Source organism: Vidua macroura, chromosome Z (assembly GCF_024509145.1).
Source record: "Vidua macroura isolate BioBank_ID:100142 chromosome Z, ASM2450914v1, whole genome shotgun sequence".
Classification (NCBI taxonomy): domain Eukaryota; kingdom Metazoa; phylum Chordata; class Aves; order Passeriformes; family Viduidae; genus Vidua; species Vidua macroura.
Window position 1 is genome coordinate 25,036,337 of NC_071611.1, and position 14,675 is coordinate 25,051,011.

At 37.6% G+C, this 14,675-nt stretch overlaps 1 protein-coding gene across 4 annotated transcripts in view; it reads left to right on the forward strand.

Moving 5' to 3' along the window:
* Positions 1–9,727: 9,727 nt before the first annotated feature.
* FCHO2 (FCH and mu domain containing endocytic adaptor 2) overlaps positions 9,728–14,675 on the forward strand; it is an 83,988-nt gene continuing 79,040 nt past the window's right edge. For 3 of the 4 annotated variants that reach the window (XM_054004425.1, XM_054004427.1, XM_054004428.1), the window contains exon 1: positions 9,728–9,849. In XM_054004425.1, coding sequence (XP_053860400.1) covers positions 9,823–9,849 — 27 coding nt within the window. In that variant the 5' untranslated portion in view covers positions 9,728–9,822. Of the gene's footprint in view, positions 9,850–9,958; positions 10,034–14,675 lie in introns of those variants that run through there. The other variant, XM_054004429.1, reaches the window with a different exon arrangement.

The following is a 14,675-nucleotide window of genomic DNA, read 5'->3' on the forward strand; positions in this document are numbered from 1 at the left end:
CTAGAAGCTCTGAATAAGGATTTTCGTTTTATCTGAAAGAGAATGGTTTTTGGATAATTTAATGTTAGCTTAGTTTAGATACTTCACGCTGCTTGAGGGTAGATCAATGTATGAAAAGGAGGTTTAGGTGGATTGAAATTATAACCTGTTGGGTGATAAGTGGTAACTACTTTACTACTGAGAAATGTTACATTAACTATGTTTCTTGAAACAGTTAATACTTGCTAAGTCTGACCAAATGGAAAAGGGGAGAAAAATGTTGTACTTATTTCCTGGGCTATAAATAACGTGAATAATTAAACAATGAGTAAACCAGAAATAAATTAAAATTATTCAAGACCTTGAACCAAAATTTGCAGTGGTCTTAGTCTAATTTTATCTAGCTTTCATGGGATCATGGTAATACAAATTATTTAAAGAGTTGTTCTTACAGAACTTTAGGAAGTTCTACAGTTTAGAAATCTCTAAAATATGAAACAACAGTTTCTTTCAATCCATTCATGTGGAGTTGAACATTTTATGTTCACTTCTGATATTTAACAGTTGGTCAATAGCATGTAGGCAACTTAGACCATTACATATGTCTAGCACAGATTGCTTATCTATTGATCATTTTATTGAACTTAGTCATTACACTATATAAGCAACTGACTAGTATGGGCAATAAAATGCATAGATATAAATACTATAATGAAATTTATAGTAGAAACTAATTACTTGTACACTTGGCTGAAACTCTGCTTAAATGAAGGACTTCCATTTCAAGAAACAAGAGAAAGCCATGGAACAGCAGTGTAGAGACTAAGCTGCTTAGCAGAAGTATCAGTTCCTGGTGGCTGAACATATCAGTGGCTGTGTGGGAGGCAATTGGAGAAGTTTAGCTTACTTTCAGATAGGCATTCCCACTCACCTCATGTTCTGACATAGTTTGTAGTAATTTGTTCAAGTCTTCTACTGTCAGCTCAACACCTGATTTTAAGCCATGGCCTCTAATTTTGAGTCTGAGGTTAATTACTACCTGTATTTAAAAATGTGAAAAGGATGAAGTACATTTTGAGTACGGGAAATTAATGTGGCAAAGCTTGTGGAATGGTGCAAAAGATTGCACATAATTGTATATCATGGTATTTCTTTTTTAAAAAAAGACATTTAAAGTTGTATTTGAGTGAAGAGGTATTTCAATAGGCATAAGAGTGTGTAGAAAATAATTTATGTATGTTAAGTGCTCACAGACTAGTTTTTGGTAGCTTTTGTTATCCCAGAATGATTCACAATGAAGCATACTGCATTGTAAGGGACTGATCTTTCACAGGCATTTACCCTTGTTCTGCATAAAATGAGCAGTATAGACTATTGAAACCTCTCCAAAGACATCCAAATGTTAATCTGAATAATGACAGACTTAAAATTAAGTAGTTTCCTATAATCCATCCAATTTAAGCAAAGCAGATCTAAGCAGATCTAATTATGCTGCACATGTACTACTACACAGTAGTATAAGTGAAGGCATATAAGGAATTATTTCTGAGTCACAGTTTTTCAAGCTTTTTTTTTGGTGACATCAACTCTTTGTCTACCAGACTTCAATTTGAATTGTGAAAAATTAAAATTGAGGTATTTATAGATATATTTATCTTTTTCTATAGATATAGGTCTTCAGGTATAAATATTACTTTCCACATCTTAATTTATATTTTTTAAATATATGGAAATATGTATTTCCATACTTCAAAATATATTAAAAAATGGGAATAAGATGATGTTATACTGACGTTTTACCTATTTTTTCCTTCTCTTCGTGCTCCTTGTCAAAATGAATGGTCATAAAATTTCCTGTATTAAATATAGAGGTGAACTCAAAGTCTTCCTGTGTTTAAGGCATACAGGTTAATTTGGGTGCATTACTACTGCAGTGTTACTGTAACTTACGCCAATATTTTTAAATTTTCCTTATTTCTCTCTGCACCCTCTGTGTTTAATAGAAATACTAAATAGAATTTTATTTCTGTGATAAATTACACAAATGGAAGTGAGATTTATTTACCTGTCCTTTTACCCTGGAATTGTTATTAACTGTTGTCTTAACAGGGTAAAGCTATCTTTCAGCCTTACATTTATGTTGACTTACTGAGAAGTTTCTGTGACTTACAGATATAGAAACTAAAGGATTCTGTAGTTTGAAAACTCAAAACATAGTGAAGAATACCATTTAAAAAAGGATTTTGCTTATGAACTAAACCACAAAAAATAGTGGGAAAATGTTTTACAACTAAATTTTAATGTATTTTTCTTCCTAGAAACACATCTTTCAGTGTCTTAATAAAATTAATATCTCAAATGGAGCTTTTGAGTCATTTTACGCGGTGGGGTTTTTGTCTCCTTAATGTATTGATGGTCATTGTCTTGCGTATATGTTTTTCATTCTTAAATGTACATGCTCAAGTGAACATTTTGGAATCATGTCTGTAAATATATGCACCTTTTCCTTCTAGCTTTGGAAGATTACATTAACCATAGGAAAAATTAAATATTAAAGTATTCATTTTTTAAAATTCTTTACATATCTTAGCAAAAGGCAATAAAACAGTTGCATCACTTTTCTCTAGTAGTGCTCTGCCTTAGGAATATGTAGCCAATTTTAATTTTGTTTATCTCCATCCTCCTTATCCCTGCACACCAAACCTGTTTTCATCATTGGGCCGAAACCAGATGGAAGCCAGCTGGAACCTTAGACCATAGCTCTCAATTGTGTTGCTAGCATTCACTCAGTCAAGTAACTGTTTCTCATTCCATGAAAAAAAGGCAATATTTAACACAGACAATTGCCTGATGTAATAACTCAGGGTTTAGTTATTCTGATTAAGACCCATAGGCATCTTTTAAGATGATTTAAGATGATTAAGACACATAGGCTACTTTTGTACCTTTAAAACAAACAAACACAAAAAACCCACAGAAAAAAAAAAAAAAAAAAAAACCACATAAAAACAACACAACAAAAATTAAACCTCCAATGTCTTCTGTGTGAGCAGACAGGAGGCCTTCCAAATTGTTACTACATGTCTTCAGAAGGAATTAGGCTTTAAGAGTTTTATTGTAGTGACAAGGACACTGAGGTTTACAGATTTTTTTCTGTTTGCTAAAGCTGATGGCTGGCATTAGTAGGCATCAGTGTGTCAGTCTATGGATGTTAAGAATCAAAGGTAAGAATCATTTTCACATAGTATTACTTTTGCTCAAATGCAAGCCCATTCACTGACCATGTTAATGTTCAGTCTTAATTAAGGATTTGTATAGCCAAATCATTTCATTTTTTTTTTTCACAATATTTCATTGGCTATTTCCTACTTAGGCAGCTAAAACACCCATCCAGACCAATAGCTTTCATTATTTCATTTACTGTCTTGCATGAACTCAATCCCAAACAGTTGCTCTTCTGTAAGTATGGTAATACTTAAAAGCTGTCTTTGGTTTATTAAAGACATAAGTGCCATCTATTCTTATATATGCTGTCCTAAGATAACTTTCTTGAGATACCACATAATCTTATTAGCTTGGCTTCACACCCTTCCACCAATTATCTTTTCTGTTGTATATTATAACAAGAGTGGAGAAGATCTTTGTGATCAGAACACCACCACAGGAGGTGCTGTACTATGGAGCACTTTGGTGCTAAGTAGTTGTATAGTCATAGCTTGCTCTTCTAAATACTTCATGTTTCTTCACCTTTCATTGAATTTCAGTGTATTAAATAGATCAGTCTTCTCTTTTTCATTTAGGTTATATTTACCAGATGATTGCAAATATACTGCTGCTCCAAGTTCATTTTTTGACATATTTGCCGGTAAGTAAGCATGTATGTAATATTAAAAATATTAAGGTGTCAAGGGTATGAGTTCAACTAACCCTTGAATGTACTCCTTAGGGTACAGCTGCGTAATAATTTATCCTGTTAATTCCCCATCTTACACAGAATATAGATTAAAAACTTCAGTGTGGTGTTACTGTAATAATGCACCTCCTGAATATGTTAGAAATCTCCCAGAAGTTTTCATGCAGGACTGAAATGGGACAAGAAGTCAAAATGGAATCTTCAACCACTCAGCTATTCTGGTTTGTTGTTACTTATGTTTACTAACACTTTATGAGCCTTCCATTTGATTGACGGTTGATTTAATGAGACATGCTTTTGGCAGAAGAGTTATAAAGCTGGACCATTAAAACCAAGTGACTCATTGTGAAACAATGCTGTTGGCTTAATAACTTAAGTTATTGAGTTAATGAATGGGATACAGTCAAGCTTGGTGCCCAGATCAATAGAAGCATGCAGTTAACTATCCAGTGAGTCAGATGATGCAGCCTAATGGAATCCATAATTCCAGGGATGTAGGAAACCGTGCCATTAAAAGTTGCTGCAAATCTTCAACAGAACATGTATATTATTCCTTACTTTGAAATAACTTTGATTAAATATTGCACCAGGTTTAAAGAAATTCAGTTGATATCTTACTGTAATAACATGGCTATGGCTCTGTTGACAAATATTTTTGTTCATCTTATACATAGAAATAACATTAGAAACGCCCATCCTACCAAAAGTGTGATGTAGGCCATAATCCCAGCAGTGTTCTCTCATCAGACTACAATTTCAGTTTATGCATGTATTTCAGAAAAGGGCTTAGCCCGTATTAAGATTATCTGGGAGAATTCCCTTTGAATAAATTATTTCAAGTTAGCTGTATTTGCTGCTAATATTTTAATCTCTTTTTACAATTTTTTTTCCCCTAAGCTTTACCAGTGCTAACATTTTGCCTATTTTGTTACACTTTCTGTACAAAAAGGCTACAGTAAATGTCTAGCAATGAAGGTAATGTGTAGGTCATAAGCAAGTGAATTATTAAACTTCTCGGTAGTGTCTGCAGGTATGCAGGTACCATTGCTTGGTTAGAGTATAATCCTGGTGGCTTTTAAATCCTACAAGGTAGCCTGACAGTACTGACCAAACTGAAACAACTCTTGAAAAGGACTTTGCTAACAATTCACTCTGTCTTCATTTCATCTTTTGTTCTCCACCACAGTGGTAAACAACTCTGGATTTTTATATCCCCTTCTGCTGCTTGCAGTCTTCCAAGTACAACTATAGATTTTTGAGTAGTTCTTTTAGCAAAGACAATAAAGAAAGAAAACACATTTTTCAGAGCATATTCTCAAAGGACTATATGAAATACGTATATGGTATATAAAATACCTCCATCTGCTTCTTCAGATCCTCTTTAAAGAGAAAATATAGTGTTAGAGTATACATTTTATCTGAATCTGTTTCTTAACTCTCTTAATTTATAAGGAACTTTAAATGCCAATTAGCTTATTGGCAACTCCTTACAACAATAAGTTGTATAATAATCAGTGTTATTTTTGGTAATTGTTTTGATTATTCTTTTTTTTTAATCTTAAAATTAATACATGCAATTCATGTATTAAGGATTTTACCGGTAATTGAATATGGTTATTTTACCTAGAGTTTCTAACTCATTTTCAGATGGCTTGGACATAAAAAAAATAACTTAGTTGTTATAAGTAAAACCAAATTACAATCTTTATTTCTGTTGAAAATAAGTTAATATTAACACTTATAAAGCTAGAAGCTGGAAATATGGGAGAATGAGTATGTGGAGATGCAGATAGCAAACTGCACAATCAGGGATGCTCTTTCTGTAAGAGGAGCTGAGCTAAATGCCTCCTTTAGCATGTATTCAATCCATAGTAATGTCAAATACCTTACATTTTTAAAAGCCTAGTATTATTTTCTGCCATGGGTAACCCAGAATGTTACTGTATTCCAGATCTATCCATGCCCAAAATTTGTTACTGTCTCTTTAAGACCCTGCAGCCGGAAAATGCCACTGGGAAGAGTGGTACTGTAAGCTTTTTTTAAAGTCGTTTTTTGCAGGCAGCTCAGCCTCTTTGACTGCCTAATTTTTGCCTTGCTGGGCTCTTCATTTTTGCTGAGGCAGGACTCTCACTCTGGCTGCTTTCTTTGGCTCTTTTCTTCTTGCTATAGAGCCGAGGCAGTGTGGACAGAGGCTTTTCAGGTTTGGGTTCTCTTTTGGGTTTGTTTTTTCTCATCTCAGAGAAGCTGCAGTTAGTGGTCTTGGTCTGCCTCAGGGCAAATTCCACCAGCAGCGCCTGGCCAAGGAGAGAAGACCACAAGCCACCCCAGCCCCACTGTCCTGCCTGGCCTGCCCTACCATCTCCTGCAAGAGAAAAGCCAAGTTCCTTCACAAGTTCTAGCCCCGTGATCCGGAGAATACCAGTTGGAGCTCCAGCCATCAGGGAGATAAGCGGAGCAGTGAGCAGAGGGAGGACTGGCACTCTTTTTCCCTTGTCCATGAGACATGCTCGTCTGGGGAGAGCCATTTTGGTGGGGTGGTACCCTGTGAGATGTAGCAATATAGTATCTAGCAATTGTTTACTGTTATTCTTTGCCTGATGCTGTTCCGATTGTTAGTAAATTCTTGGTTTTTCACTTACTTCTAGTCGTATTCATTCCTTATTGGTGGAAAAGTTTTGGTTAAGCCTATAATGGGAAGCAACTCATTTCAGAGTGTTTCTTCTTAAACTCTTTAAAACCAAGACATAAAATATAACTAGTGAACTAGTATAGCTAAGTTGTCTCTTTAGTTCTTCATACCCTTCCAGTGAGGTTTATTATGGTGGTTCTTTGACCTGACACTCATGTAGATGATGAGAGGAACTGCTTTTTTAAACTATTAAAAAATCAGCAATCCAGAAAACTATTTAGATCTTCTGTGAAAAGTGCTGAAAACATGCAAGGAATTCTTCTTTTATTATAGAGGACTCACTGTGTATTTATGGCTTTCAAAATAGTGTCCCTTTCTCTCTACCTCCATTACAGGAGGAGAACAACAGAACGACTGTACTGAGACAAAGAGTCTACCTAACCTAGTATCTGGTCCTTGGCAGCCAATAACTAGGGAAGAAGATAAGATTAAAGAATTGTAAATGACAGTATTGCAAAGTATTCTGAAAGACTTCACTAACATGCAGATCAGGGACTTCCAGAAAAAGGGACATTGTCTCCACACTTAATAATTCATTATGGATTTCTCTATGTAGAAAAATATTGAAATGTAATCTCGATCCTGATCATGATACAGATCAAAGTGTTTTTCTGTATAACTGTACCTATGTTGGAATGTGCTTTAACATTAAGATTGTGCATTTCATTCAAATTTGTGTGGAAAGCTGTTGAAAACCTGAGGATGGGTTTGATATTTCTGTCATGGTAAATTGCTGAAGAACTGCAACAGTTGCTTCACATCTAGTATAGCAGCACATAAGGCAGAACTATATGGCTTTGAAAATATGGAAGATAGGAATTTTTCTGTGAAACATAGAAGTAAACCTGACACTCCTTCCATCATAGCACAGTATCTGTCCCTGTGAATGGTGTATTTCTATCTGCTATGGAATAGAAAGCTTCAGCTCTGCTCATGCAGCATTTATCTGTTGCTTGTCCTGGTGTACATCCTTACAGATTGCAATGCACACTGCAGAATGTACTATAATCATGTAATTTTTTTCATAATAGATCATAATGCAGACTACTTACTTATATTAAGTAAAAAGAGGACTAAATAAGAGTTCTTCAAATATAGTCCTATAATGTTACAAAGCAGAGCAATGCAGAGTTCCCAGGCAAATGCAAAAGAGAACTCCTTTATTGCAAAAACCAGGCCTTTTTAAGCAGTTAGCTTTTTGATCAGTTACATACTTCTAAAATACAAAAACATCATCCAAACAACCACCATACACAATGATGTTAACACACAATGGTTATATAACTTGTTTTTCTATCTCTAATTCAGCTGAGTCACTCACAGCAGCCTTTTCTACTTAGCCAAAGTAACAGGAGTGAGCCATGGTTTTACAAGGCCATCCTTTTGTAAAGTTCTACCTATCTGCAACACTACAGCATGTTATTAGTGTTTAAAATGACAGTACACATGCTTCTCTTATCAAAAGAGAGAGATCCAGATCTAAAGGTCTTGGGACTTCTAAAGAAATTTGTACTTTGAAAGAGATACAGAAGTATTCTGTGTATTGACAAGTAATCAGCTTGGCATACACTGGAACTTTGGGACAACATTGCCAGAAAGAAAGGAACTAAACTTATCATGGAGCTACAGAAGTGATAGACTAAAGACAGCCATTTGCCAATAACTGTAATACCATTTCAGAATGATTCTGCTAATGTTCCATGAAAATACCTCTAGTAAAGGTAGATGAATTTCTGTAGCTTTGTAAACTTCTGAACTACATTTTTCTTAACCATTTTCTTTCATGGAAGTCTTTACTCAGTGTAAATTTGATATGAGTTGGTGGGTTCATCAGGTTCTGAGGGTTGATTTGAATGTTCTGCTCTATGCCTTACCTAATAACATACAGAACAAAGTACAAAAATGGTTAGTGACAATGTAAAAGAAGGTGAGGTTTTTCACACCATAACTAATAGGGTTTCCATAAGGGAGGGGAGCTCTTTGAACACCCATCTGACAATATCACCATCTTACTTTTTCTGGTTTGGATAAAACTTTGTGCTGACAAAACCACACGTCAAGTTAGGATAAAGCACCACATGTTTGCATTGGACAATGAACTACAGCCCCCCACACTGCTGCTTAGATCTGGTCCTCTATTTTTAGCTGTCTTGGGCAAGGAATCACCCTATGAAGGTAGAAAAGGAACTCTGTGGAGTCCCACTAAGAGTCCAGTGGTGCTGACTCTGCAACAAAGACTATCTGTCTATACACACCCACACACCCACACCCACACATATATATATATATATATATATATATATATGGATTGGCCACAGGTGGCACTTGAGTAGCTCTGTGTTCTGGACCAAAAATTGGCATCATCTCACTGGCTAATACCCTATATTGAGTCAATGAAGGGTCTACAGACCGAGCTGTCACTGAAGAAGGTGAAAACCTGAATTAATCAGTTTCTCCAGACACTTTGGCTTTAAATGAGATGCATCTTTATTAGGAGCATGCCACTGGAACTGTAAAATGCTGTGGGACAATGCTGTTAGGAGGGCAGATTATGCTTTATCAGCAAAATTCCCTGTGGCACTAGTCACCATCAAGGACCTTGCTTTCAAGGACCTTACCCTACTTGGCTGGAATTAGACTTGGTTGTGAAGCCACTTCACAGAATCACAGAATATTCTGACTTGGAAGGGACACAAGAATCATCGAGTCCAACTCGTAGCCCCGTAGAGGACATCCTCAAGAATCGCATCGTGTCCCCGTGACACGTGATGTCCAAACGCTTCTTGAACTCTGTCAGGCTGGTGCAGTGACGACTTCCCTGGGCAGCCTCTACCAGTGCTCAGCCACCCCCTGGGTGAAGAATCTTCCAACAGCAGGACCCTCGTCTCCCCCGTGCGCGGTGGCGCTGAGCGTGGCCGTTCCCCGGCGCTCACAGAGGCTCACAGGGGTTTCACCCGAGCTTTCCGAGCGCGCCTTCTGCCGCCGAGCCTGCACTGCTGCGGACCCGCGGCTCCCGCCGCCCCCGCCAGAGGGCGCCCGCCGCCCCCGGCGCTGCCGGGCCTGCGCAGCAGCGGCGGCGGCCGAGCGCAGGCGCGGGGCCGGGCCGGGGCGGGAGCGGCGGCGGCGGTTGCTCCGTCACGGGAAGGGCGGAACGCGGCGGCGGCGCCCGTTTCCTCCGTCGCGTCTCGACGGCTGCGGCGGCCGCGGCCGGGCTCGCCGGTGGCCGGGCGGCGGAGAAAGGATGGCGTACTTCGTGGAGAGCTTCTGGGTAGGGCAGCGCCGCGGGCCGGTGACGCCGCGCCGCGGGCGGAACGGGCAGGGCGCGGCGCGGGACAGCCACGGTCCCCGCTGCGAGAGCAGCCTCGGCTCTTACGCCACCCCCGGGACTGGGCCGGGGCCTTGCGTCCAGGCGTTCTTGCCCGCTGCGCCCGCCACGGCGGGGCTGGGCCGCGGTGAGCGGGGTACCTGCGGGATACGGCAGGGCAAGGGGGACGACGCCACCGTGCTCGGGCTCCGCTGCGGAGAGACGGCGGGAAGAGGGATGGGGTGGTATGGGGATAGGATAGGATAGGATAGGATAGGATAGGATAGGATAGGATAGGATAGGATAGGATAGGATAGGATAGGATAGGATAGGATAGGATAGGATGGGGTGGGTGGTTGCCATGAGGCGCTGGGCCGAGGAATGCGCGGAAGCCACTCTGTGCACAGGGGTCCGGCGCTCGCAGTCAGCACGGTGCCTGGGGGTGACTTGGGCTGCAGTGAGTCCTGGTGCTCTACGGGAGAACAGCACGGGCTGTCGCAGCTTCACATTTGTTTCACGCAAAGGCAGAGCTGCGCCTCGGCGCTCCGCGCTTTTGTACCGGTAGCTCGTCTCCGTGTGCCCGTGAGGAGGTACAGCCGAGCAGCAGCCGGCTTAGGGGAACAACAGGCTTTCCAGCTTGCTTTGGACATGCGTCACCTTTGCGCAGATATCTGGTTTATGAAATAGGTAGATATATATGGATGAAAGTTAAATGGATTGAGTTTCGTGTGAAACGCAACTAGTTTTCATTATGACCTCTGCTAGTTTGAAACATTAAAATAAGTGTTCTCCTAGTCACCGTACTGTTTACAAAGTTGCTACTTTTTAAATTCTTTATGTGCCTGTCGGCCAAGAAGTAGCAGAAACATAAAAATTGTTATTGCTTGACACTGAAGTGAAAAAGAGACAAAATATCTTTTACATGCATGACTTTTTAGTTGTACGCAACAGTTATGCTTAAAGTTCAGGAAAAACTAATTTCACTATTACACTGTTCTTGAATATAAGGCATAGCTCAAGTTTATGTTTTGTTTGCAGTCTTGTGCTTAGTTTTGACTTCTTTGCTTTCAATATACTATTAAAATTTAATGACCCAAGATACTAGATTTGCTCTCTTGGCATACAAATCTGCTTAATTTGAAGACTCAGTGTGAGAGATCGTATTAAACTAACATGTGGAAGAATTTTGTCTTTCATAAAAATAATATTAGAATTAATATAAAAATGCATTTTGATTGGAAAAGCTTCTAAGATTAAAGCAAAACAGAAGTTGTTTATTCAGCTATCATAACTGAATTTGAGCTTTCTATAAGCTTTGTTGTGTACTGTGGTACATTCATTTAACTGTCTCATCAGTTGTGTTTTGTTAGTAAGTTGATTAAATTGGGCCATTCCCATATGTTCTGTTTCCACGTCTGTGTCTTCACAAATGCTTTCAGCAAGTATGAGGTAGAAGATATCTACCTCAAATTCCCATTTCTCTCTTTCTGCTTTAAAGAGTCTCTACCTATAGCTTTGTTGGCAAAACCCCTAGTGTGGGTTACCAATGAGTGCCAAGACATGGATGATTCCTTCTGTTAGTACAGGTTTTTCTCATATGTCAGAAATGACACAAGGTAGGCCGAGAGGTTTGTTTGTGTTTGTCTTGTGATGATGACAAAGACATTAGATGGGGTCTTAACTTGCAAAATTTGACCAAGAAATTTTTGCGATACCATAAACAGGGTTTTATTTTGTATAGAAGTAAAATTAAAAGGAATAGGGAATGCTCCTTCTTTCCTTCTGTGGGTGAATATTTTTCAAGATTAACTGTAATGATGGATTTGTAAAATCTGAAACTATTGAGTTTCTGTATATCCTCAGAACTAGGTATAAATTATAGGTTTGTGCATTTTCAATCATTAGTCATCTTCATTTGCACTAACATTTCAGAACAGGTTATTGGTCAGAACTGCTACTGCTTTGGAAGACTTGGGAAGCAATCCATGTAGGCTCTGAATTATGGTGAGAAAGTTAAGCTGGGAACTAGAAGATACATGAAAATGCAATGAATGCATAATGACTAAAAATAATGAAGAGAAATTTGTAAAGAGAAAGGAAGGTGGTAGTATGTAGAACTCCAGAAGGATTGTTTTGTCATATCTTCCTTGCCCTTCTAGGTAACCCCAGACAAAATATTTTTGGAAATATGGAATAGCATAGTTATGCTTTTTAAAGCACTGATTTAAAAATGTATCTAAAACATAATTAATATTCAATTATTTGACATAGATGCTGTTATTAACTTGCAACTGAAATTGTGATTTGGAAATAAAAGTCTGGATCTTAAGCTGTATGATGCTCTCCCTTGATTTAGTAATTTGCTGTGAGTAATAAGAAAAGAGATCAGAAACTTAAGGGACTTTAATGATTTCACCAGAAAAGGGGAGTGACATGTATGAGAGTATCAATTTCTGATACACTATTTAAGCTGCTGTCTTACTAAATGTGATCATGTAAACAAAACAAATTTTACTTTCTTTGTTGCAAGTCTTGAAAATTATCCTGATGCTTTCCACTTGCACTGCTTTTGAAAGTGTTTAAATAATTGCATACTTTGGTTTTGTTGTTGTTAGAGAATGTAAGAAAATTGGATGAGCCTGCTATATCTTCAGTGTTCTGTAAGAGATCAGTGAGAGATAAATAATACTGTTTTCAGGATGTGCAAAGCTGAAGTAGAGAGACCTCTACTGTCATTTAAAAAATTTACTATCACTTGGAAAATGTAAGGGTCTGCTAATGCAGCATGACATTTTAGAGCAATTTTCCAAGCCAGGAGGATATTTTTTGGGTATCAAAAGTTATGAACTAGTAGTACATGCTATAAGTGGCTTTGATTTTTGTGTCTGAGTGTTATGCATTCAAGTCACATGTCCAAATATTTCCAACTCGTAATTAGGATTGTCATAAAACACTGTATGCTTGCTCTTGTGTATATGCTACATCAAAACAATGTCATAATTTAAAGGTAACCCTATCATAAACTATTTCTGTTAAGCATAGCTACATTTTGTCACTTTGAGTACACTGTTACTGGTATAGGAGTATAGAAAGTGGTGTTTATCACTGACTTAACAGAAAATATTACTTAGACTTTGATTTTGTATTTAAACTGACCAGTGCAGGTGATTCTTATGACATAGTTTAAAGGAATAACTTCTGACAAGTCAAGAAAAATAAGCATCTTCCAAACCAGTTGGTTGTTGGTTATGAATTGTTTAAAATTAACCAAATTAATTAAGCTATTGGAAGTTCTTTGAATAGCTGAAGCTGGCTTCTGTGTAACTCTATGCGCGATAACTTTGGAAGTTCTGGCATATAAAAACATATGTATAAATTGGTTTTGACAATTTAAAAAAAAATATTTTAATTGATTGCTTTACTTGTAGCTTTTGAGAATGGCTGTGTTGAAGATTCCTTTTTTTTTTCCAAATACTTTTTGTGGAGTATAAAGGTTGACAGTATCCTGGTTTAATAATTATAGCTTTGTGAAGAAGCTTGCTCTATCAAGGGTAAGATGTATTGTCATATGAACTTTTAAGTATATGAGTGGCACAAAGACTTGTCCTGCTGACATCTGGAGTTACATTCGTATGTCTGTGCAGCACTACTCTTCTGCTAGGCATACAGCTGGATGGTCTGTTTCAGGAGAGCTATTGTGCAATATTTACTTAGTATCCTCTGTGTGTGTGTACATGTAGCATGAGTTGGCAGCCTTCCATTTGTTAGTTAAAAAATATTTTTAGTTACCTATATAAGGTGGGAAGTCTCTGTCCTTCCACATATGCACAGAGCTTCTCCGGAGCTGATCTTTATTTGATATGTTGAAACAGGAAAGTGAAAATTGAAGTTGACAGGTTGTTTTTGTGTTCAATCTTCTCAAAACTTTCAGAACTGAAGAAGATACATTACCTGTGTAAGCATCAGGTGACTGCTTTTCTTTCACATTTCAGTGAATTTTCTACAGCTCTTTCAGACACTCAGAAATTGAAACTTATGGATAGGTAACTTTCAAAAATGTAAGACCATAATATTAATAACAGGAGTATTTTTATGTATTCAGGGCCCATTAAATTAAATTATTTTCTAGGTAGAAAGCATGGAAGACATGCTATTTATTTGAAACTGCAACAAGGATTAACAGTTTAAATAACATGACAACAGTGTGTGTCAGAGCATCTAAAATGAGTTTACATAGTCCTGAATTTAATATCAGACCAGTCAGAGTCACCATAATGTAACCATTTATTTGTACTGGGTAAATAGAAAATTGTGTAACAGAGTATAATGTTTTTACGCTAATAGATGTTAATGTTGAACAGTTTTAATCCAAAGGAGACAGAGCTTGCACTCAAACAATTTGATTGGAAATATAGAAAATAAATGCTGCTACAGATTGCCTAGAAATTTCTGGCTATTTTACTAAATGCGCATTTTAAATTCAGAATTATTTTTATTGCAACAAACAAACTTATTCTTAAAAATGTGAAGTATTTTAAGTAATTCAGTCCCACAGAGTTCCTGTAATGTGTTTCCTGTTATGCACAAGTCATGGAAAAGCTGATTTCTGACTATGCATTTGCTGACGGGGCTACTTTCATTTCCATTAGGAAATCTTTGCAACTAGTTCTTGATAAAGGGAAATGGAAGGACTTGTTGCTTTTGTTTTCCATGACTTAATTTGTTTTGTGTAAAAAGTTGGTCAGTAATACTTTGTTGTAGGTTTATTTAAGTGTTTACTTATATTAGAA